This window comes from Coenobita brevimanus, chromosome 45, assembly GCF_032717465.1.
Source record: "Coenobita brevimanus isolate Jiangsu-jjx chromosome 45, ASM3271746v2, whole genome shotgun sequence".
Taxonomy (NCBI): domain Eukaryota; kingdom Metazoa; phylum Arthropoda; class Malacostraca; order Decapoda; family Coenobitidae; genus Coenobita; species Coenobita brevimanus.
The window spans coordinates 1,460,680-1,483,870 of NC_136998.1; the positions used below are offsets into that span (position 1 = coordinate 1,460,680).

The 23,191-nt window shown below is 40.1% G+C and overlaps 1 protein-coding gene across 1 annotated transcript in view; it reads left to right on the plus strand.

The window, feature by feature from the left end:
• LOC145398384 (dipeptidase 2-like) overlaps nucleotides 1-23,191 on the plus strand; it is a 94,932-nt gene that overhangs the window by 21,195 nt on the left and 50,546 nt on the right. Inside the window, exons 2-3 of the mRNA XM_080271261.1 lie at nucleotides 10,697-10,853; nucleotides 20,313-20,445. Coding sequence (XP_080127387.1) covers nucleotides 10,697-10,853; nucleotides 20,313-20,445 — 290 coding nt within the window. The remainder of the gene's footprint in view (nucleotides 1-10,696; nucleotides 10,854-20,312; nucleotides 20,446-23,191) is intronic.

Sequence of the window (23,191 nt, forward strand, 5' to 3'; positions counted from 1 at the left end):
AGGGGAACTACGAGGCAAAACAAAGGTGGTGCGTGCTGCATGCCAAGTTCAAATTACGGGTGAAAGAATTCAGAGTATTATTAATTTTTTAATTTTTTTGGGCAATTTTGAGGTTACAAAGTCCTGGGCCCAAAATGTCCTGGTAGTGGGGAGTCTGGATAATGGGAGTCCGGATAATAAAGGGACTACTGTATATTTATTTCTTATTTCAACTGATCCCCTGTGGTATATCCAGTCTAGCCATTTCTTCTTTTCATTCACTGCTTTCTTAACCTCTTTATCCCATCATGCCGTACCCTTCTTTGTTGTTACTTTTGCCACACCACACACCACTTTAGCATTCCTAACTAAATAGTCCCCCTATGTATTCCACAGGCTGTCTAGATCCATTTCACTCCAGTTCAATGATTCTAACTCCTCCCCTACTTTGGCCTTGTATTCATCTGCCATTTCTTTGATCCTCAGTTTCTCGACTTCAGTCTCTCTCCCTGACAGTTCCTCTCTCTCTTGGTCCACCTCACTCCTCGCATGATCTTGCGTACCACAAACATATGATCTGACAAACATCCACATCTTCCTTTCACTGCCCTCGTATCAGCAACACTATCCATCATCAATTTCTCTGTGAGCACGTAATCAGATTCCTTTCAACATGATCTCCATTTCCTCTATACCATGTATTATTAAAATAAGAATTACAAGTGCACAGCCTCCTTTCCTGACACAGATCCTTCAGTTTCCTTTTCATTATCATTCTCTCCTGGTACTCCATTATCACCCATTATATCATTTATGGGACCAGTGGCTACTCTACCATTTTTATCTCCCATTACAATCACTTTACACGTCCTTGGCATTTCTCCCACTACTTCATCCAGCTCATCCCAAAACCTGTCTCTCTCTGTCTCACTCCTGTCCTCACACGGTGCATGCACTGCAGTTACTGCCACTTCCATCTTCTCCGACCTGAACTTGACACACATACATCTCGAGCTGACACATTCGTAATCTCTCATTCCACTCTGCCACACTTCATTCATCAACAAAGCAACTCCTTCCTTGCATTTTCCTCGCCCATCCTCAAAATTATGTTTCTAATATAGTTCTGCATTTAAGGAAGCTACATTGTAGAACAAGTAACAATTTTTCGAGTCTTAAAGAGAAGTCTATTGTTAAAGCTTCGTTCCATGCCCGTACAGTATATAGACAAGAAGTCAGCATAATAGGACAAAACGCATTGGGATTCGCAAGGCAACCCCTCTTTGGATATAGCTATGATGTGTGCAAAGTGCCATTAGCTTGGGATAGTTCATGATGCTCAAAGCTCATTGTACATTGCAGACAGCTTAACAAGTTGTCCTGGTGAAGATGTTGGATCATACTCTATGTGATTCATCCAGTCCAAGACTGGAGTCTTTACAAGATTTAAGGGCAAAGAGGAGTTCTCTGTCTCTGTGGTAAAGTCCATCACTTGCATCTCATCTGAGTACTGGTCTTGCAAATGTTGGTCATAATTAGTTGAGCTATTTCCATGAGAAAAAGTCCTGTCGAGGATGTTAGTTATGTCCAGAGGATCGTCATATATGTTGTTATCCACCTACAGAATGGTCTCAGGGATATAAGGCCTTTATAATTTAGCAGTTTAGTAGTGGACCAGACTTTACTGCGTTGGGTAAAGCGATTCAGTGTGGACACAAAAAAACACCAGAAGTCACGTTTAGCCCGTGTAATTATTTGTCTTGCCTTAACTCATACTGGTTTAAATGCAGTAAAATTTTTGCAGTATGCTGACTGTAAAAAAAAAAAAAAAAAAAAAAAAAAAGTATCGCTTTCTCCGTTTCGTTGATGTGTGTCAGCAGTTCGAAGTCCTCCAGTGAGCTCTATGTGATGCATGAATGGGAGAAGTCCTGGAAATAGCAGCGTCTGCTGCATGTAATATGAAATCATTAAGATACTGAACTTTTACAGCTGTGGTCTCCGTAGATGTATCTAGACCGCTGATCCTTGAGATGGACCCCCATCCTGCTTTCTTAAGGTGAAATTTTGGAAGTGGAGGGCCGAAAAAGTGTTGTATGTAAAAGAATGAGAGATAGGTAAATTATCATTTGCAAGTTTTCATGAGGGTCCTACGAAAAGTATTTATATATACCTGGGGAGGCCACAGACAAGTCAAAGGGAAACAAAGTTACCAGTACGATCATTTACATGAGTCTCTCTACTATCGTTCACCTGACAGGCATTATATTGGCATTGGATAATGGGACTAGACCGTAGCACAAGTCGAGCAGGGTGGTACTCCCGAGAGAGATGAAAAGCTGATGAAAGGGAGAGTTGGAGCTCCTGTGTCATCAGCCCTCGAAACTAGCTCCTGACCATCCCCCTTTGCTGAACTTTTCTAGTGTTTCAGTAACACAGATAGTAGGCCAGCTTGTCTTCCAGTACAAGTTCTTTTAACTGTCAACACCAAACTACATCCACATTACACACTACGCTTCCTATTAAAAATTTAACAAAAATGGAATCCTGTTACCAAGCCTCAGAGTCCCCAGGGGGAAGGAGGAGAACATCAAATCCCCACCATCTGCCCCTCTCACTTTAGCGACCAAACAAGATGCCTAGAACCACTGTTGGACTCACTTCTTCATTTCTGCAACATTTGCAGCATTCCCTCTGTCTTTCTCTCAGTTGAGCACCATCTCTCCTCCTCTAAAACTCACCTTCTCTTCTCCACTGACACTCAGTTGTCTGAAGCGAATGAGAGCAAACCCATCTCTGTATCCTCCCACTTTCTCTATACTTATTTCAAAGCCAAAGGTGGCCGTTGTGTATATGTATGCAATGATATATCTGGCTTTCCTGTTCCTGAACTTTAATCTTCAGAATTTTCTACACTCTGGTTTCAGCTATCCTGTCATTCTTTTACTTAATATATCCGTGCTGCTTACTTTTCCCCTAATTCTACTGACTATGGAAATTTTTTGACTAACTCACTTATTAGATGGAACACATCCTATCAATTTCTCCTTCATCTGAAATCTCAGTACTAGGCGATTTCAGTGCTCACCGCCATCCGGGCTCTCCTCTCCTCTCCTCTCCTTTCTCTGTTCCTCCTGGTGAACAAGCTTGCATCTTTTCTGTTCGTAATGACCTAGAGCAGCTTGTACAGCATCCTACCCATATCCCTGACTGCCATGGAGAAAGTTAAAACATACTTAACCTCTTTTTTTTTTTTCATCTAATCCTTCTGCTTAGGCTGTTAATTGTTTCTCTCCGTGAATCTCCTCCAGTCACATCCGTATCACCGTAACATGTATCTTCCTAGCAGAGCCTGTTGATCCTCCCAAGAAGTGGTGCCTTGGCACTTTCTAGCTGCTGATTGGGAAGCTGTCGGACAGGTCTTTGATTTTTGCTGGAATTATTGCCTCTATGGCTGAGACCCTTCTGAGTGTGCCTTGTGCATTACAGATGTTATTCTCTCGGGCATAGAAGCATACATTCCTTTCTCATATCCTATGACTAATGCAAAAACAAATTGGTTTAATCGCACTTGTCCTAATGCTGTCCACAACAAGGAGAAGACCCACAAAAGGTACCAGAGCCAACCCACCCCTGAATCAATCTCATCTCTTTTATGTTTCTGCCCAGAATCATCCTAAGTCTGTCCTTCACTCTGCTAAAAATAATTTCTTTGGTACTACATGCTCTGAACTCCAACACAATATCTTCCCGCTCCTTCTTGCATCTTGCCAAAAACCTTTTGTACAAATTTACCTCATCATCCTTCCCTCATTTTTTTTTTCACTCTGATGGCTCTGTAGCTATCTCTTCTACACATTAAGCTGAACTCTTCACCCAAGCTTTTTCCTCGAATTCCATATTAGGCGACTCCAGTGCTGTTCCTTCATCACTTTCCCCCCTCTGATTTCCTCATGGCTGACATTAAAATTTCTTCAACTGATGTATTTTCTGCCATCATTGTCCCCAGTACTAACAAGGCCTAAGAGCCTGATGGGGTTCCTCCTGTTGTCCTTAATAACTGAGCTTACACCGTGCCTAGGTAAACTTTTTCGCCTTTGCCTTTCAACTTGTAGCTTTCCTTCTTGCTGGAAGTTTGCTCTCATTCAGCCTGTCCTAAAGAAATGTGATCATTCCCAACACTCTAAGCATTGTCCAGTTGCTTTAACATCCTGTATTTCAAATGTTTTTGAGTCTCTTCTTAACAAAAAAAAAAATTAAGTACCTTTCAAAGTACAACCTCCTTTCAGATCGCTTGTATAGGTTCCGTCAGGGATGCTCCACTGGCGATCTTCTCACCTACCTTTCAGAGTCCTGGTCGTCCTCCTTTTTGGACTTTGGCAAGAGCTTTGCCATTGCATTTGGCATCTCAAAGGATTTCGATCGAGTATGGGGAAATTCTAAACTTACAAACTGCCGTCTTATGATTTCTATCTTTCTATTTGAGCCTTCATCTCTAGCTTCCTTTCTGGTCGTTCTATAGCTGCTGCTGTAGACGGCCACCGTTCTTCGAGAGCTATCGATAATGGTGTTCCTCAGGGCTCTTTCCTATCACCAGCTCTCTTCCTTTTATTCATCACTGACCTTTTAAGCTGTACATCTAACCCTATCCACTCATATGCTGATGATCCACCCTTCTCCTTTCCATTTGCTTCCTGTAGCATCCATCCCAACAAACAAGGGATGAGGCTATGGCACACCTAATGTCTGACTTGGCTCATATCTTTGATGAGGGTAAAGGTAATCTTATTGTATTTAATGTATCAAAAACTCAGTTGAATGGTTATTGCATTCTGCCAGGATTGACGATGCTGGTCTAGAGTGTGAGCTGTTTGCAGAATCATTTAATCTCACGCAGCTGGAAAGTAACCAACCAGAATACCAGATAATCCTGACCATAATGCCTATCTCTTGGATCAATTCCTGACAAATAATCCAGATCAATACAGGATAGAGGTATTGTCTCCACTTGGATCCTCTGACCACAATCTCATCAAAGCCTCATTAGTTAACCCTCCCACACCTCCCCGTTCTGAACCTGTCAGGGTGACCCGATGGCACTTTGATAGGGCAAACTGGGATGGATTTAGAAATTATCTTGATGACATTCCATGGCAGTCTTTCTTCTCTAGTGATGCCAATTCTACCCAGTCCCACATTTGCGACTTAATACTAGCTGGTATTGATTTATTTATACCGAGTCAACAGTTCACTAAAAGATCGAACTCTCCAAAATGGTTTGATAGCACCTGTGCCAGAGCAATAGCCCAAAAGTCATTAGCATATAACTCTTACTTAAAATAAAAAACATCTGAATCACTCTTTCAATTTAAAATTGCTAGAAACCATATGCAAAAGCTGTAATAAATCTATCTAAATCAAACTTTCTTCAAAAGCAAGCATCAAAACTACTTAAAACCCTAATGACAATAGAATATTCTGATAAACTCTCAGTTTTTTCAATAATAACTTTAACAAGTCATCATCCATTCCCCCACTAAAATCTTCAGATGGCAACATTACATATGACCCGCGTGGGAAAGCAGATATCTTTGCCAGTACATTTGCCAGAAATTCTACCATAAAGGAAGCCAGCCAGAACGTCTCAGTACTAGAACTTTCCCGAAATTGTTCCACTTAAAATACAGACAAGATTCGTAAAATCCATTCTAGACAATTTACCTACCAATAAATCTCCAGGCCCAGATGGAATTCCGCCAATTGTTTTGAAAAAGTGTTCCCCAGAACTTGCCTCTGTTCTTCCTAAATCATACATACTTCTTCATTCCCTAATTCCTGGAAAGAAGCCAATATCCACCGAATTCCAAAGAAAGGAAGTTCCTCTGACCCCTCTGATTACAGACCAATAGCCGTCACTTCTTCTCTTGGTAAGGTATATTTTGAAATTTTAATTAATAAGTACACTGTTAAATTTCTTGAATCCAACAGCGTAATTAGTGACAGACAGTATGGTGTTTGCCACGAAAGATCGACCTTTGACATACTCAGTCTCCTGACTCATATCATCCATCAATCAATCGACCTACATGGAGAAACTCATGCAGTAGCCCTTGATATTTTAAAGCTTTCGACAGAGTATGTCACCGTTCCCTAAAACTCCCTTGCTATGGACTAATGTCTTTTGTCCCTTTGATTTCCTCATATCTCAGCAACAGAAAAATAAGAGTAAAAGTAGATGATGTATATTCCAATTTCCACTCAATTAACGCTGGCGTGCCGCAGGGATCAGTTCTTGCGCCAGCCCTGTTCCTGCTTCATGTTAATGATCTCTTATCTATCACCCACAATCCCATCCATTCTTATGCAGATGACTCAACACTTCATAGTTCATTCACACTCAGACACCTGTTTACAAAGTCTGATATCTCTAACGCTCAACTTAGCACAGCCATCTCCATAAATCAAGACTTATCTAAAATCAGTGAATGGGGACAAAACAACATTGTCTCATTTAATGCTAGTAAAACTAAATGTGTACAATCTACCAATAGACAGGTATTGCCAGATTCGTATATTACCTCCAATGGTACAAATATTCGCATCTCCAAAATTATTGGAATTCACGGTGTCTCACTTAACAATGCCTTCAGCTGGACCTCTCATGTCAGATCACTTGCTAAAACCACCTCAAAGAAACTTGGATGATTGTACAGAGTTAGCTATAATTTATAAGAGTCATGTGTGCTTTCAGCTTGAATACTGCTCACCCTTGTGGAATGGATGTGGAGAGGTTGTATTAAAACGACTAGACAAAATTCAGAACAAAGCTGTTAGGATTATCAATAATCCTGCTATTACTAATAAACTACCTTCCCTACAAGTAAGAAGGAATGTTGCTTCCCTTGCATTATTATACAGATATTTTTATAACAAATGCTCAGAGTAAGTTGCGTCCATTGTGCCACCTTTCCATGCTTTCCCCCGTGCTACATGGGCATCTGGTAGAGCTCATGACTGGAATGTCACTCAGACAAATTGCAGAACTTCTTCCTATTAAAAGTCTTTCATTCCCCGAACTGCATCTCTCTGGAACTCGCTTCCCCAGAGTTGTTTCCCTCAAAACTTCAACCTGGAGCTGTTCAAGTCGAACTGTTACAGATACTTTATGAACAGAGGACACCGGCAATCTGGTGTATGGAATAGTTTTTTTTTTTTAATTCATTTATTTTTCCTTCCTTTGTTCTGTTATTTAAAAAAAAAAGTTCATACATTTTTCAACCCAGCAAGATCCTCTGCAGGAGTATCCTTTACTTTTTAACAATATTCATCTCAATCCTGCAACATCTCTAAACATGCTTGGGGTTTCACTGTCTCAGGATGAATCTTGGAAAGATCATATTACATCTCTTTTAAAAACTGCTTTCAAGAGATTAGCTGTGCTAAACCGACTTCATTCCCCGCACAGTTGTTGACTTTATACATTTTTATTTTTTCGCCGCTGTGTAGAGTACAACTCTCATGTGTGGGGAGGCTCCCCACATACAGTACAGCTCTTGTTAATAAGGTGGAGTCCAAGGCTTTCCTTCTCATTAACTTTCCTTCTATTACTCGCTCCCTTAAACCTCTGTCTCTTCGCCGCACTGTTGTATCTTTATCTCTTTTCTTTCGCTAGGTCAGTGGTCACTGCTCCTCTGAACTGCCTGCTCGCATCCCTCCACCACTATGGCGGGCGTTTAACACCCGCCTAACAACAAACTACATTCCCTTTTCTGTCCAACTTTCTAATGCAAGAGTTAACTGTTACTCCTAGTCCTTCATGTATGCAACAGGTCAACTCTGGAACCGTCCCCCTCTGTCTGTATTTCCTACTGCCTATGATCTCCAGTCTTTCAAACGCAGTGTGTCCAGGCATCTCGATATGAACGGATCTTGAACTTGGCGCACTGTTATCTTGTTCTTATTTTTTCTTGGTAGGAACAATCTTGCAGGCTCCTGTCCTTTGGTTCCTTCTTTATTGCATAAAAAAGTATTAGGTCATCTACCTGTTCTCCACAGCCATAAGTCCTCAAGCTACCCCACTGATAGTGACTGGCGTTGAAGTTGACCAAAACTAACTTATTTCCTGGAAGGTGGTCAAAAACTGAACCTAAAACACCACCGTTACTGGGGCCGTCTGGCGGACAGTTCAGAGAGCAAATAGACAGATGCGTGATATTAAATTTTACTCTGCAAGCGATAGTTTCCAGAATAATATTCAGAACTATTTCCTTTCTTTGTTCTGCTTTGTGTGTGTATATGGCAACTACGTGAGCATCATATCTTCTATATCAGTGGTAATGTTTGAACTGTGGAGGATCAGGGTGATCCACCAGTCGCGTCTTCTGTAAACAAATAATTTCTGATCTGTGAATGGATGGCGTGATTGTTTTATTGTGTAATTTATTACCAAGAGTCGTACAGTTATATTGTAACAGTAAAAGTGACGTTTTAAGCTTTACGAGGCAGGTTACTCTGCTTAGTCGTTTTATGCCACCTGCCAGCAGATGAGTGAATACCTGGGGACTTATCGTGGTGCTTGCTGATGGAAAACTCCATATGATCATCATTAATAAGGCTCTCAGGCTTCCCCGAGGAAGGGCTAACTTTTCTCTCCCTCGTTCTTGCAGGAGGATGCACATGAAGATGGGACTTTTTTTTTTTTTTTTTAAGGATTGGTTGATTGAAGCTATCTGAGTTGTCTGACTTCACTTTAGACCATAATGACTAGGCTTCATCAGCAGCGTGAGAGTATGAAGCAGCGAGAGGGATGTCAGTGAGTAACTTGGAATGTACAGGAGGCTGAGATGTTGACACAGAGCGAGAGGTATAAGTAACAGGGACAGGGTCAGTGTGCGTCTCACCAGAGCACAACACAGGACAAGACATCACTGTCAAAACATAGGAGGTACTGTGTTTGGCGAAGGAGTTGCATGCAACACCTGTACTTCCTAGCTTCTAAATAGGAGATGCCCTTTGTAGCTTTCACCATGCAGACCTCTTTCTCCTCCTTCCACTTGGGACAATCCCTCGTGGAAGTGGTGTGAGTACCCTAGCAATGATAGCAACACACTTTCTGACATGCAGAGTTCAGCATTATGACCACGAGCTGCACACTTGCCACACATTGTTGGGAAGCCCGACAAGACTTTTCATTATGTTCATACAGCTGACAGTGTGAACAATGAAGAGGGTTAGGGATATGTGTAGCCTTACGTTAACAATTTCATAACCAACTGTAGTATGTGCAGAGAGAGAAACTTGTCAAAAGTCAAGACAACTGTGGCGGACGTCGTCCACTTTCCTTCCGTGAATCATGTAATAAGCCAGATTTCTATGACCTACTGAGGAAGTTCATGTACGATGTTCTCCGCCTCCACCAGAACCATGAGGTCTATTCCGGTGGTAACACCCTTGCAGGAATTCATCGAATGTGGAATTTTCAGCTTGACCCGAAACAGTGGAACTTGTGCAGTTTAAGCTAATCATTAACCTGGGACGAGTTTACAGTTTTGACTACAAGGTTTTCCTTTGCAATTTTCTTTTTCTATTTTTTTTTTTTTTTAACCTCACCACCACAGCCATCATCATCTTTGTGACTAAAGGACTGAGAGTGAGCATGGGAGTTAAACCAAGAGCATGTAATAAAACAATGTAGGCATTCTCAGCAGGTACATCGAGCGGGGTACAAATCTGGCGTCTGTCAGTCTGGTGGCAGTCCAGTCAACATTCATACTGTCATCAGGTGCACCTCCCTCCCGAAGGAGATAGAAGTTACAGGTGTGCCCATCATAATAACTACCTCCCCCTCTTGAGGGAAGTGTAAAGAAAGAGAAGATTAGCAAAGAACAATAAACCCAGGGAAAAAATTATGGTTGAGATTACCCTCTCAACCTACCCCAAGCAGACCCAACCATGTGTCCATGCACCCAGAACGATCAGTGGGTGGGGACCCTCCGTAGGCAGGAGGCAAAGGCATTCTAAGGACAAAATACAGACTCCTACTGTACCGTACTAACAGGGAGGGAAGGAAGATGAGAAACTAGGTAAACTTTGCAACACCAGCAGGGTAAAACAAAATCAAAAGATAATAATAATAATGCCAGTGGGGCAGCCCTAAGAAGCTAGAGTAGAGAGCACACCACCATACGTCTATACTTTCCGAAACCAGGCATACAAGTCCCTCGGGGTTTATTGCATACATAATACAACTTATGGAATGCGACTGCCCGCTCCCCCTATATATATTTTGACAAAGAAGCCTAGTGTTGAATCCATACACTCCTGATGAGAGAATACACAGCTGGATTAGAAACAGGATTACTCTCATCTCAATCTCTCTCTCTCTCTCTCTCTCTCTGTCAGAGGCAATTATTAGCAGATGGAGAGGTAACATTCGCAGTCAGTAGTTAATCTAATTGATCATGTTAAGATCTACATTATGCCACGGAACAGAGTATTTTACCAACTTGCTCATAACTGCAAAGGCCAGGTTTTAATCACATGATTTTACGGCATTATCGCAAGTGAAGTTGCTACAATGTTACGAAACATTGATACCATAAATAACTGAATATAAATTTCCAGTATTCTGTGGTTAATATTGTAGTGAGACGCTGAAGTTTGACATTCGCTAAAACATCTGTCAATCTACTATTGTGTGATGTTTGTTTATCCCCGTCAGCCACAACGAACTTCCATGGAACCTTCGCCAACTGTTGCACAGCAAACTTGAGTCATTCAACCTGTCCAGAGACCTGACCAACGAGGACCCCTGGCGAACCACTCCCTCCTCGCATACTGATCTGCCACGGCTTCGAAAAGGCCAAGTGGCCGCCCAGGTGAGTCCTGCCGGATGTGGCTTACTTGAGTCACAGAACCACCATGGTGACCCACATTGCAGTATACTCCAAGCCACCTTGGTGGCTCACACTGCAATATACGGTTATGATACCAGATAGCTGCACTAGTTAATTGCTAGTATCTGATCCATCTCAGACATTGTCAACGCATTACACATACAGGTACATATAATAAGCAGCTTCACTTCTTACATCTGCACTCCCAAAGCGAGAGCAGGTGCTACGCTTATAGCAGCGTGTAAGTGTGTGTGTGTGTGTGTGTGTGTGTGTGTGTGTGTGTGTGTGTGTGTGTGTGTGTGTGTGTGTGTGTCAACAAGATAACTCCAAAAGTTTTATCTTATATTAACCAAACCTGGTAGAAGAGTAGAAGGGTAACTTGTTATATTTTTTTAACAGATGGTCTTACTAGGCCAGGCCAAATGTTGACTAGCAAAATCACCTTAGATAGTTTTTGTCTAATTTAGAACAAACTTGGGGGAAGATCTGGGGGTAAAGCATGGGTGAATTGACATAATTATGAAAATAACCACAGAAAGGTCAAGGTCAAAGGGGAAGGTCAAATGTCGACTTGTATGCGTGTACGTTTAATAAAAGTAAAAGCACAAAAAATATTGGCAGAAGGGTAGAGGGTCCCCCAAGTAGTTCACAAATTATTTTTGAGAATCTAATGTCATTGCTCTATGTCACAGGGCAAGTTCCCTTAATCAGTTTTTAACCGATATGCATCAAATTTTGTGGCAGAGATTAATATAAGGCTTGGTGAATGAGTCTGGCAGAGTGTGTAAGAAATGGAATCTAAAGGTGAACGTAGGAAAGAGTAAAGTTATGGTCTTCAAGAGAAATGAAGTCACTGAATGTACAGTGAGGTTGGATGAGAAGGAAATGGAAAATGTGAGTGCGTTTAAGTACTTGGGTAGTGTGATGAGTAAGGATGGAAGTTTAGAGGGTGAAGTGCTTCAAAGTGTTCAGCAAGGAAGAAAGGTTGCTGGATCTTTGAAAATAGTAATAAGAAACAGGGAAGTGAGCATGGAAGTGAAAAATTTGCTGCATGGCAGAATTGTGATACCAGCTCTAATGTAAGTGAAGCTTGGACCTTATTGGAGGGACACAAGTCAAGAGTGACAGCAATGGAAATGAGTTATTTGAGAGAAGCATGTGTAGCTACACGGAGGGACAGACTGATAAATGAGGAAGTGAAGGAACGTTGTGGTGGGGATGTGGATGTGATACGAAACGTTGGGAGAGACACACTGAGGTGATTTGGCCATGTGGAGAGGATGGAGAGTGAGAGACTGATGAGGAGAGTGTATGTGAGTGAGGTGGAGGGGGGGAGAGGGCGGGGGAGGCTAAGGATTGAGACAGATAGATGGGGTGGAGAGGTATACGAGTGAGGGGGGTGTGGACTTGGAGCAGGGCAGTGGAATGGCGGGGGACAGGGCGACATGGAAGCTGTTTGTTTGTGGCCATCCCCTACGAGATTAAGGAGTCTGGCAATAGACAGATAGATAGATAGATAGAATAAATGTATTCAATTTTGAGAACAATCAGCCGAAGAACGAGATCACGAGGGAAGGTCAAAGGCCAAGGTCAAAGATCAAGGCCAATTAAAGAGGGACTGATTTGATCTGAAGAGTATTGATTTTGTGGTAAGGTTAAAAGCCTTCCAACGACGAAAGGTTTAGTTTTGAAAACGTTTAGTCAAAGATCAAGGTCATAGAGTAAGGTGAATCTGTGCGTTTTTATGTAAGCAAACTAAGCAGTATTGATCTGATCTGGATTATCTTTGGTGGATGAGTTGAGTATCGCTAAATAGACGGACCTCTTGTATTATAGAACAATTACATGTCAAGGTCGCCAAGGTCAACTGAGGCAGTTTCTATCTGGTCTTGACTAAACTTTGTGCAGTGATTCAAGTTAAAACAAGGGTAAAGAGTTGCTATATACAACAGTTAGGCAAGGGTCAAGGTCACTGGAAAAGTTCAAATCTTAAAGTCACTGGGCAGATTAGATAACTAGTTTTTTTTCTGACTGAACCAGGTTTGGTTGAAGGTTAAACATTTAGTAAGGAAAAAAATATATTGAATTTTGAGAACAGTATGTGAAAGGTGAAGGTCACAAGACAAATTCAAATATCTGGCCCTAAAACCAGTCGGTGGGTACGGGTGTTACAATGTATGCGTACTTTTTTTTTTTTTTTCTGGATAAAGTTGTCTGCTGCTGTAGTAACGTAGCACAGTAATGCGCCCTCAACCATCGTCACTGGAAGAGTTTAAATCCAGTACCACCTACGTTGCAGAAGGTCGGTGTGTGTGGATCCGATGGAAAAGCCTTTAATTAGGCTACGTGAGTGCAGCACATCTTTTAGGCCTGCAGTGGTGTGCGGGTTGAGTCAACACAGATGAGGATGCTTTACGGCAAGATGTTATTACAGCTATATATATATATATATATATATATATATATATATATATATATATATATATATATATATATATATATATATATATATAATCTCATCAGCCGTTTGAGTGTCCACTGCAGGACCGGCCTATCCCGACCGAAGTGGGGACGATACAGCCAATGTATCTCTACCAAGTGGCTTAGGCTGTCTGGTAGAGATTGTATGTAGGGTGAGAAGTGCTTGTAAGTGTAATTGTAGTGTTGGAGTGACTTTGGATGTGTGTGTAGTCTCTGAACCAAATGTAATCGGGCGGTGCAAGCCGACTGGGTGCAAGCAAACTTTACAATATACGACACTAGTTCAACCACAGCACCCCATATGTCCGCCAATGAAGTACGTGGCCGGAAGAACGCTCCCAAATTATATTACCCTGGGGGGTAACGAACCCTCGTTCTTCAGTGTACGAAAACACATACTTTACCTCTATACCACAGGGGCTCCATATATATATATATATATATATATATATATATATATATATATATATATAGATAGATAGATAGATAGATAGATATTATTAATTTTCCACTCCCTTTCTCATGATTACGTCCACTCAAATTCCTACTAATCCAACACACATATATAGACTGACGTTATTATGTATCCTTATATGTATATGCATAGTCTGTCTATTTTTCTATAAAATCTGTTTAGCAACCGATCTATCCATCTGTCATGTAATAACAGGAGAGGTAAAGAATAGTATGGGACTATTTTTATTTGTCTTGGAAATATTAACAAGTCTCTCACACGGACGAGTATAAGTCCCGGGTAGCTACCTCCCTGTCTCGCTATCTATCTCTCTATCTCAAATTGCCAAGCCCTTCTCCCGTCACCTGTCTCCTCTGAGGCCTGTCTACTTCTCTCTTCTGTGGCTAATCTCCGTCTGAGCTCTCTTTCCTAAATTCTGGTGTAGCAGGGGTGTGTCACGTGTGTTCCTCGTGGATGGACTAGGTCTTTGTTCACGAGAGGACTGCTGACAGCTAATTGCATCATCTCCTTACTGGCCGCTGTCGTCAGCTTTCCTCAGTGTAAGCATGTTTAGCATTGCTCGATTCTCGCAGACACAACACCTCTCATCATCTGACTCCCTGCTTCTATCTATCTATTTATCTATCTATCTATATAATATGTAGTTCTACATACTGCTCGGCCGCGCAAAAATGGCGTACCATCGACATTTAATAGTCCTAACATATTAATACATACTATACAGTATACACATTATAATGAACTTATAAGCTAATTAAGTGAAATATATAATATTGTAAAAGTAACATAATTGTATGAATATTGTATACATATAATATTCATAGTAAATAGTGATTATTCAGTAATATTACATTTTAAATAAGTTGTATACATATTTGAATAAATGCAATGATTGTTGTATAACACTTTGTAAGACGTGCATGTACAACAGACGTACGCATATAATTGTGCAATGGTAATACTGCTAGGTTATACATTACATATTTGAGTTATCACTTTAGTAATGTCTAATATTTCACCTAACTTGTATGATGATACTGGTAATACAGAATTGTGCTATAATTGTATGACTTATAATATTGTACTAACATTGTGGTAATACATAATTGTAATATTTTATGAATTGTTACACAATATTGTGGTAATGCATAATTGTGTTGGCCTTATAACTGTAGTTACATTTTGTTAATGCAACTATTACATAAGTGTCTTGGCCTTATAATTGTAGTTAAAGTTACATAAAAGTTACATCTTGTTAAATGCAACTGTTTTGTCGTTACATAATTGTTACATATCGTTTGTAGGTACATAATTGTAGTTAGTGTAACATAATGCAATCGTTTGTCGTTACATAATTGTTACATATCGTTTGTAGTTACATAATTGTAGTTAAAGTTACATAAAAGTTACATCTTGTTAAATGCAACTGTTTTGTCGTTACATAATTGTTACATATCGTTTGTAGGTACATAATTGTAGTTAGTGTAACATAATGCAATCGTTTGTCGTTACATAATTGTTACATATCGTTTGTAGTTACATAATTGTAGTTAAAGTTACATAAAAGTTACATCTTGTTAATGTAACTGTTACAGAAATGGTACATATTGTTTGTAGTATTGTTTGTAGTTACATAATTGTAATATGGAGTAACATAATTGTAATAACTGCAGTCCTAACATATGCTGCGGTCGATGATAGTGATGATGTGCCATGCCACTTGTTTGTGGAGACAACAATTTGCTTTTTTGTTTGTAGTTTATGTGGTATTTTGGCATATGTAGTAACACTTACACTTATTTTCATTTGTTTGTTATGTGATCTTACTCTATTTCTCTTATTTCTTTCTTACTTTTTCTTTCTTTCTTTTTTTTTCTTTTTTTTTTTGTATGTATTGATTTTCTATAGTTTGTTTCTCTTTGCTTGTGTACGCTTTTTCCATGTTGTTCATGGTTGCATAATTACTGGCTAATTTCCTTGGGATACTTTTTTAAAGTTTAGTTTATATTGCACAGATACTATAAAATGATATTATATACTCCCATATTTTGTTATTTTATATAAAAAATATATACACTATATACAGTATTAACTATACACACTGATTTGTTGTTCACCTGTACCTATCGTGAGTAATATGTGTGTCAGCACTGTGTGGAAATCATTGTCTTCACGATTGTGTTGAAGATGTTCACTCTTGCTAACGGCATTTGTGTTGGCCATTTTTTTTTTTTTTCGTAAGTTAATTTATCTGTTTCCACTAGGTAGCTTTAATTAATAAATGTTTAATACAGTTCTTTTAATTGCTCACTGAGTAACTGTGATTGTATATTTTCTTTATTACTTTGTAGATGTAATAATGTATAGTTGTATATATGAAACACGTATTTTATGTAGGTATAAATGGTAACACTCGTTGGTAGTAAATAAATGTTATAATAAATGAATGAATATATACTGTGTAGAATATTTATTGTTGGTGCAAGTATTTAATGATTGAATTATGAAGATAATTGAAGTAGGTATATGAATTTAAGTTGTAACTATACAGTACGTTTTATATGTTTGTGCAGAAGCTTATTGTCTATCACTGTGTATTGTATAAATGAAGTAACTATGTAACTCACTAATTTTTACCGTGGTGGGAAATGGTGTGAGTGGTGTTGCACGTGGTGATAGCGTTGTCCTTCGCGGGTTGATTGGCGTGTTGTCGTCTCAGCACATGGTGACGTCGGCTTCCCACACTGGTAGCTGTGGTGAGTGAATGAGTAGCGATGAGTAACTTGAGTGAAGACGGGTGAGTAAGACGAGTTGTGAATATGGACTTGGTGTTTTGCTGCGTGTCTTGACCTCTTCACACCTGCGTAAGCGGTGGGGGTTGGGTGGATGTAGCAGAGAGAGGAGGGTGAGGTCTGGTGGTTATGAGTTGTGAGTCGTCTCTCACTCTTCGTTTGTTTGTTTGTTTGTTTTCTTTCATTCTTGATGTATTCTTGGTCCTTTTTTCTTGTGATTTACTCGTTGTAGGATGAAGACTGCCGCTTCTTGTAGGTGCGTGTAGAAGATTATACAGACGACGTAGAGTTGTTAATTGTAGTTGATTGTAGATGGTTGTAGTTCGCTGATTCGTCGTAGAAATTGCAATATTGTATCAATATTTTGTTAAACTACTTGCAAGGCGTCGTGTGATCTCTTGACCTCTGCATCAGCATGATGATCTGGGAGACGGAGGGGGCTGGATGGAGAGAAGCGTCAGGAGCTGGTTGTGTTGTTGATTGAGAGAGAGATATTCTTGTTTTCAATCTTGATATTTTGTAGGAATTTAATGTTGATTCGTAGACGAGGTTCGTATACGTTCGCTGCTACCAAATGTCATGTAGTGACAGGAGAGGTAAAGAATAGTATGGGACTATTTTTATTTGTCTTGGAAATATTAACAAGTCTCTCACACGGAACGAGTATAAGTCCCGGGTAGCTACCTCCCTGTCTCGCTATCTGTCTCTCTATCTCAAATTGCCAAGCCCTTCTCCCGTCACCTGTCTCCTCTGAGCCCTGTCTACTTCTCTCTTGCCTCTTCTGTGGCTAATCTCCATCTGAGCTCTCTTTCCTAAATTCTGGTGTAGCAGGGGTGTGTCACGTGTGTTCCTCGTGGATGGACTAGGTCTTTGTTCACGAGAGGACTGCTGACAGCTAATTGCATCATCTCCTTACTGGTCGCTGTCGTCAGCTTTCCTCGGTGTAAGCATGTTTAGCATTGCTCGATTCTCGCAGACACAACACCTCTCATCATCTGACTCCCTGCTTCTATCTATCTATTTATCTATCTATCTATATAATATGTAGTTCTACATATCTATCTATCTATCTATCTATACATATATATATATATATATATATATATATATATATATATATATATATATATATATATATATATATATATATATGGAGCATCTGTGGTAGTGGTAAAATGTGCGTTTTCGTACATGGGAGAACGATGGTTCGCGCCCCACCAGGGTAATAAACTTTTGGAGTTTTCACCTGGCCACGAACTGCTTTGGCGAACATAAGGGGTGCTGTGGTTGAACTAGTGTCGCGTACTGTACAGTATGCTTGCACCCAGTCAGTTGTGTGGGCCGATTACATTTGGTTCACAGACTACACACACATCCAAAGCCACTCCAACACTACAATCACGCAAACACTTCTCACCCTACATACAATCTCTACCAGACAGCCTAAGATACTTGGTAGAGATACATAGGCTGTATCGTCCCCACTTCAGTTGGGATAGGCCGGTTCTGCAGTGGACACTCAACGGCTGATATATATATATATATATATATATATATATATATATATATATATATATATATATATAGAGAGAGAGAGAGAGAGAGAGAGAGAGAGAGAGAGAGAGAGAGACGTATCAAAGTAATTAGTGAAGTATGGTCGATTCGCAGCAGCTATTTTAAGAATCTTCTCATCGTGATAGGTCCTTTTTTTTTTTTTTTTTTTTCAAGCTAACTTGTTGTCCTCCATCAGGAAAGGTTTTCCTACAGCGAATGTATTTGTAAGCAAAAATATCAGCAATACTCCCAGTTAATTTGTCCCTGCTGTGTACAATATGGGTGTGTTGATAACTAGAAGTTTACATACTAAATACTACTACAACATGACTATGCATCATCACTTTGATGTGCCGTTTGTACTGCCTACCCAGTGATAAATAACAACTCTCAGCTGAAACTTGCACACATACCTCGGGACAAGATTGTAACATGAGCATTTTATCTGAACATGACTTAACATTTTCAGTGTTCACGAAATACATAAAGGAAAAGTCTGTTGTCCTGCCTGTCTGTGTTACACAAGCACATCAGTGGAAACTCTGGCAAGGATTAAATTATTTGTCATACGACTTTTATATGTGTTTTGTACAATCGTTTGCAATCCTAATACGGCACGGAGCGGTGGCTGGGTGGTCAGAGCTCCTGACTGCAAAGATGCTGGCCATTAGTCCGCGAGTTTGAACCCTGGTGAGGGCAGCTGGCGTCACTCGACTTAGGTGTCCATCTACCCTTCACGGGTTGGTAAGGAATATAAGTGCCTCGGGCAACACCTAGAGGGAGGTAACTGTGGTAACCTGGATAATAAGGGTGGTCTTGTATCCCAGGATATTGGGTGAACAATCCGTCACAGGCTCAAAAACCTACAATACGGAGATGAGCACCACGGCTAAGCGCCTCATGGCGAATGCCCACACATTTTACCTCTGTCGTTTACCATGAATGCTTAAATCGTTCAATATATATCAGTCACTGGCATTTCATAGATCAGCTGAGATGATTATGTCGAGGTTGGCTGAAAGCTGGTGATAATACAGTGAGTACCCTCTCAACGCGAATCCGTTTTTACTGTTTTTTGTTTTGTTTTTTTTTTAAGTTCTAGTGATACTGTGGGTAGTTCAGCTTGCTCCCATATGCCTATTCCTCTGTCAGTGTCCATCAAACTCTCTTTGGTCGTCGTATGCCAACTTTTTCCTACTAATATTCTCCTGATAGTGAGCAGTAGACATCTGCTTAACATACTCACTGTTTATAATCTTGCTTTTCGTGTGTACACCACGTGATCTTTCCGGACAAAGATGGATTACCTATAATGAAGATAGTTTCCTTGACTTATGTATTTCAAAAGACAGCATTCGTTATAAATTTGTGTAGTCATGGTGCATTGGACATAATTAGCAGTGTTTTTAAGTCGTAGAAAGTTTTAACAAACTTTTTAAAGTGAAAAAAATTCTAACAATATATGAAACTTATAACAATATATAACACTTACGAGCGATATCACTTACCAGTAACACTTAACACTACGTCAAGGGAACAACGAAATAATCTGAGTGCATCAAATTCGTTGTGCATTTCCTGTGATGGTTTGTGGCTGCCACACATATGCTGCATAGTACTGTACAAATAGTGAATTGTGCTGTTTGTTGCAGCCACCATTTATCCTACGAACAACATTAAAAATACGTAGTTTATCCTGTTTTGCGGCGCACTGATACTGAATTATTACAGTGTAGCTCACTGCAAACTTAACCATATAAATTACCGTCATTATACATGCGCTGTGCCGCCTGTAGCACCGATATATCATGTTACCCTAATTTCTGTTCGGGGTGATTGCCGTATATAATCAAACACATAACTGTCTTCCCAGTTCCGTCCAAAGAAAACTTACACCTGGCGAAATGCATTGAAAACCCTATCTCTGTTAGTGCGCGTTTCAAATGGTTCGATTTTTTCGCAATATATTCATCAGACTTTGGGAAGATAGTTGTGTCTTTGATTGTACAGTATATTGTCCTTACTGTGCCCTCTCTTACAATAATTTGTTCCTCTCTCTTCAGGTCAGTGTGGGTACTGCATATATTTCTAATGATCATGTACCGAGTTAACATATATTCATTGTCATGCTACCCTCAGTTCTGGTCGGTGCGGGTTCCGTGCGAGGCTCAGTACCTGAACTCGGTGCAGGTGCTGCTGGAGCAGGTGGATGTTGTCAAGAGAATGGTGGCGGCCAGCGCTGGAAATACTGTTCTAGCGCGATCCTCAACAGGTGAGCCAATGAGCAGACAAACATAGGCTGAGGAGCCAGTAGGTGGGCAGAGATGATGATGCAATCAGGCAGGCAAGTAAAGACGATGAGGATAGGAGGCAAACAGACGAGCTGGTCGAGAGAAATATGGTCATGGTCGCATAGCTGACCAAGATTTTGTCGAGATAGATTCGGGTTGTTCATTCAATCCTGTTGTCTGGACATTTTCTAAGTAAGTTATCATAGATCAGTGAGGAGTATTTTGAGTATGGAACAGTATAGCAACAGTAGCCACACGTCGTACCTCACCACCGCCAATGTGTAGTAGTTCATTCAAATGCTGTTAAGAGCCTCACACAGGGATTGAGAGCGGGTGTGATGGGCACCAAGAACTGGAGTGTGTGTGGGACGAGAGAGGATGGAGGAGTCAACAGGAAAGCTAGGAGGATGTAGGAAATAGTAAACAAATCATGGAAGATGACAAGGGATGATGCAGGAAGTTAGAGACTAAAAAGACATTAAGGACAAACGAAGAGAGAGATTATGTCTGAAGAATAATAAGAAAATACTTGGAATAGGAGACTGACATAGTACGGGAACAGAACACAGTGTTTATGAAAACAGTAGATATGGTAATGTTTAGAATCTTGGATTATTAATATATATATATATATATATATATATATATATATATATATATATATATCTATATATATATATATCTATATATATCTATATATATATATATATATATATATATATATATATATATATATATATATATATATATATATATATATATATAACTAATGAGAAGATAGGCTTATGTACTAGTGCTTACATAATTAATTTCATCTGTAGTTTGACCAATCAACAGCCAAACAGTATTATCCAAATGATATATCCTACGGACAATTTCCACTTGGCCTCTAGGCAGCTACAAGTTCTAGTCAGGTACGGTCATCACCTGCTGTATTCACTGACCCACCTGGTGGCTTCGGTCAGCGGTGCCGCTACCATGACGCTGCCCTTCCATTTCCTAAACATATCCGTTTTGTGAGAATAAGTTTTCCTTCTCTAATCTCAGCTTTGTCATTTCAGAGCTGTCACAATCTCAAAAAGTGCTAATATTACACCCGCGCTAGCGGAGTATGAGAGAGTGTCATGTTCTGGTGTGTGTGTGTGTGTGTGTGTGTGTGTGTGTGTGTGTGTGTGTAAAATAACTGTATTCTTCTGATTTAAGCAGACTTGATGGAAGGATTAATGGATAGTCCATGAGGAAGTTTTTTAGAAAAGTAGGGCAAAGGGCAGGACCATAGTGTTAGGTCAGACGTTGACCTAGCATTATCAGTTGAACCATTTTCTTTTCAATATAACTAAAACTTGGGGCAAGGGTTAAATGGAGAGAGAGAGAGAGAGAGAGAGAGAGAGAGAGAGAGAGAGAGAGAGAGAGAGAGAGAGAGAGAGAGAGAGGAATCATGTTATCCAGTTTTGGGAACTCAGTCATAGGTCAAGGTCACATGGCAATACCAGAGCCTAAATTGTATGCCTGAGTGTTAACGTGACTAACCATTTTGATCTGACATGGGGCAGGCTTGCATCCCGGCTGGAGCAGGGAACTCCTTGCTGTATTTGAATTTCGTTAACATAGTTTTTATTGATCTACCAAAGATCCTCTGACGTGATCTGAAAATACCCACGCTAATATCAGTACACCATTCCTGTATAATATCCCCCTAGCATATAGCCTAATTCAGTATGGACGGTGGGTGTTAGCGCCGAAGTGAAGGTGTATGGTAATTAGGAGTACTAATGGACCTCAAAAAGCGATCTGTTAAGCCTATGCCCAAAGTCGGGGACACATCATTGAAAAAGAAAAATGGTGGATGGGTTGAGATCAGCCAAGGAGTTAAACTTTTGTCTCAGAGAACGATAGATTATAAGCCAAGGTCACAGGACGAGGCCGACTTAAATAGTTTTTGTCTGACTTAGATCATACTTTGTGTAATGGCTGGAGATATTGTAAGAATAAATGGATTCAGTTTTGTGAACAGTCAAAAGTCACATGAAATAACTCAAACAGTTCTGATCTCGTTTGTATTGAAGTCGGTGGAAGCTTTAAATGCAGGCAACAACGAAGGGATTCATATTGGGAATGAATCAGCCAAACGTGATGGATGCAGAGCAAAGTCAAATTTCGGTCCATGTGTGTCCGTGTGTGAACCAAACAAAACTGCTGTGCTCTGATTTAGACTGAGATTGCTGGATGGGCTGAGGGTCAGTCGACAGGATGATGTATTGTTTACGAGTGTAATAGGTCAAAAGCTAAGGCAACATGGCACCGTCAAATTAAATAGCTTTGTCCAATATAACCTAAACTAATTGGCATGGTTTAGGTAAAACAAGGAGTAAAAGATTCGATTTGGCAACAATCACTCAGTAATCAAAGTCACAGAGAAAGTTCCAGGATAAAGGTCACTGGACAAACCAATTAATTTCGAATAGTTTTGATTCGATTTGAACCAAACTAGAAGGATGGGCTATAGCTTATGTGAGAATGACGTAATTCAGTTTAGAGTATAATTTGTGGATGGTCAAGAACACAGAGCAAAACTCAAACATTCGGCCGGTAGACAAGTTGGTGGACGAGGATGTTGCACTTCCTTAGTGTTTTTTTTTTTTTTATGTGATAAAATCAAACTCACACTATTCCACAGGACACAATCACATTTTTTTGCATATATGAATGCCTTCTGAATATCCGTAA